Consider the following 3407-nt stretch of genomic DNA (forward strand, 5'->3'; position numbering starts at 1 on the left):
AATTATTATAATTTTAATAAAAATATTTTATAAATAAATAAAATAAAAATATTAAAAAAAATAAAAAAAAAAAAAAAAATAATTTATATAATTTTTACATCATATTCTTATTATTTTTTTATATATAAATATATTTTTTTTTTTTTTTTTTTTTTTTTTTTTTTTTTTTTTAACGGAAGGTATTTCATTTTTATTACACATTTTTGTTTACATATTTCTTATTTTATATTATTTTAATGTTATTTATAAATTGCTCCAAGTCAAAATTCAGGAACCACTTATAATAATAATTTTTAATCTACAAAATGAAAAAAAATATATAAAGAGTATATATATATATATATATATATATATATATTTATATTTATTTATTTATTTATTATTTCATTTGAACGTACCATATACAACAGGTTATATTGAAAAGTTGTATTTTTTTCGGGGGTCATAATATTATCACTGCATATTAAGACTTCATTCATTTCCTAAGGAGTAAAAATATATATATAAAATAATATACATAAATATATATATATATATATATATATATTTATATATTTATTTATTTGTGAATGCTTTTGATTTTTTATATTATTGGTATGGTATTTAATATACGTCAAAAATTAAAATATAATTTTTTTTTACCTTATTAATTGATGATATACTAATTAATGTTACAAAAAAATTCTTAAAAAATTTGTAAACATATGTCCTTGCGTTATTATCTCTTGTTAATAAATTAACTACTAATATTCCATTTTCTTTTTTTAATATATTTTTAATATTAATAATAATATGCTTATTTAAAAATTTGACATGTGGACAAGTCATATATAATTTATATCCATCAACTGTTATATATGAATTTTGTGAATTATTAATATCAAGAAAAATTATATCATAAAATTGTTTTTCTGTACAATTTGTTATGTAATCATATGAATCTTGAATAATATAATTTATGATATGCCTTTCATTATTATAATTTTCATCAGAAAATAAAGAATAGAATTTTTTGACTGTTTCATCTATTTCTATAATATCAAAATGTATATAAAAATCATGTAATATAGTTTTTATAATATTTGATAATACATTAGTACCTCCTCCTAATATGCATATATTAATATTCATATTTTTATTATTTAAAAATATATTTGGATTAATTACAAAAAATATACTACAAGAAAAAATTATATGATATTGGCTAGCTGATTGGACATATTCAAATGATATATTTTCATTATTTATGTTTTTTTCTTCATTTTTTTTTAAAGTATATATTAATTCCGATTGAACAGTTAAAGGATCATAAGAAAATATCATTTGTCTTTTATATATATCTTTATTTTCAAAATATTTTCTCTTATCCTTTTTATTCTTCTCTATTAATGTCATTACCATTTTTTTATATTCAATATAATTTTTCTCATTTGGATAAACATCATCATTATTATTATATAAAATATTATCATCACATATATTATTATTTAACAGGTTGCCCCTTTGTGTATTATCTTGTAACTGTTTGTCATTGATATTATTATTTTTATTATTATTATTATTATTATTATTATTATTATTATTTTTTTTATTATTTTTTTTATTATTTTTTTTTAATTTTTGCATTTCATTTTGATCATTATGAAAATGATCCGACCAAAATTCATCTGTAATTAAGACATCTCTTATAATAATACTAGTACAATATTTAGATTTTTCTTGACATATTATTTTACAATCTTTTACATCTTCATTTAAAACCATAATAGGAAAATCTTTAGAATCTGGAAGAGCCAACTCGTTTAAAATATTTTTCAATTCATTTTTTATAGAATTTAATAATAGATTAATTGAATGATTATTTTGATACAACACATTAGGAATGTTATTATGTATATTATGTATATTATTAGAATCCATATTATTATCTTTCATGGGAGACATAAATGGCATATCATAAGAATCATCATGCAATATACTATCGGTTCTCTTATTATCAACATTACATACATTAATCTTTTCATCTGTTTTATTTTGCATAAAAAAAAAAGTTGATTTCATTACTAGAAGTAATCTTTTCGATTGAGCCTTTTGTGATAATTCTTCATTACCTTCAGGAGTAGAATATAAAGAATGAAATTCATATCCAGAAGGTATAACAATAATAACAGTATTATATTTAAATTTTTTTTGTTCCACATTTGAATCATAAACAATAATATTATAATCACATAAATTTGTATTTTGATTATATATATCTAATATAATACGTTTTCCTTTTTTAAATATATTAAGATTGATATTTTCTCTTGTTTTTCTAATTTCTTGTGGTATTTTCCATATAGATATTTCTTTAATATCATTATTTTGTATATTTATAAAATGAGCACAATAATCATTTGTTTTATTATTTTCAGTTTTATAAATAGCAAAAAGGAATGGATGTAGTGTATATTCATTTGTATGTTTTTTTATTACAAATGGAAAAATCTCTAATTTGACATTTTGATTATATATATTTCTAATTATTTCTTTAAGTATATAATATTGAGATAAGGTAACTATTAAAAATAAATCTCCTATATTCATATATTTAAATATATGAGAAAAATAATTTTGTGCATTCTTTTTACAAATATCTTCTTCATTTTTTTCACAAGATAAATATGAATCTAAAAAAGCTTTATCAAAAAATATTTTATAATCATATTTATTATAAAATATATCATCTTTTATGTTCTTCTGATAAGTGGAATTATTATAACCATTTGATTCATTCATATTAATTTTATAACTATCTATATCTTCATATATTATATTATTATTATTATTATAAGTATCCCATTCATTATTTATATTTTTTAAAAAGTTATCAAATTCTTCTTTATTGTTTAAATCAATATTAAAAAATTTCATTTTTTTTCCATATTTCTTTCTCATATTTTCAAGAACAACTTCAGAATAATCAATATTAATAATATATTTAAATCCATCTTCATAAAATTCATTACTTATATTTGAATTACCACACCCTGTATTAATAAATAAACAATTCTTATTTACATCACATGAATTTATTATATTCTCATTTTTATTATTACTATAATTTAATCTTTTTTTTATACATTCATAAACAATACTTTTTATATCCTCATAACTTCCATACCACTCAAAATTTTTATTATCAACTATTCGAAAAAAATTATTCCAATATTCTCTTTTTCGAAAGTCTGAATAGCCAGCAGGCAAAATTTCCATTATGCATAAAAGTTGGAAACTTCAATAGGACAAAAAAAAATAAATAAATTAAACATATATATATATATATATATATATATATATTATATTATTTCGTTTTATATAAATAATATGAACTTTTCATAAAAAAAAACAGAAATTATAGGATA

The 3407-nt window shown here is 17.3% G+C and overlaps 1 protein-coding gene across 1 annotated transcript; it reads right to left on the reverse strand.

The window, feature by feature from the left end:
• Nucleotides 1–223: 223 nt before the first annotated feature.
• Nucleotides 224–3258, reverse strand: PGSY75_0409300 (hypothetical protein; the record flags this gene model as incomplete). The annotated part of the gene is made up of 3 exons (XM_018784159.1): nt 224–298; nt 399–482; nt 643–3258. The coding sequence occupies 3 exons, from the start codon at nt 3256–3258 to the stop codon at nt 224–226; spliced, it is 2775 nt and encodes a 924-aa protein (XP_018643321.1).
• Nucleotides 3259–3407: the final 149 nt, after the last annotated feature.

Source organism: Plasmodium gaboni, chromosome 4, assembly GCF_001602025.1.
Source record: "Plasmodium gaboni strain SY75 chromosome 4, whole genome shotgun sequence".
Classification (NCBI taxonomy): domain Eukaryota; phylum Apicomplexa; class Aconoidasida; order Haemosporida; family Plasmodiidae; genus Plasmodium; species Plasmodium gaboni.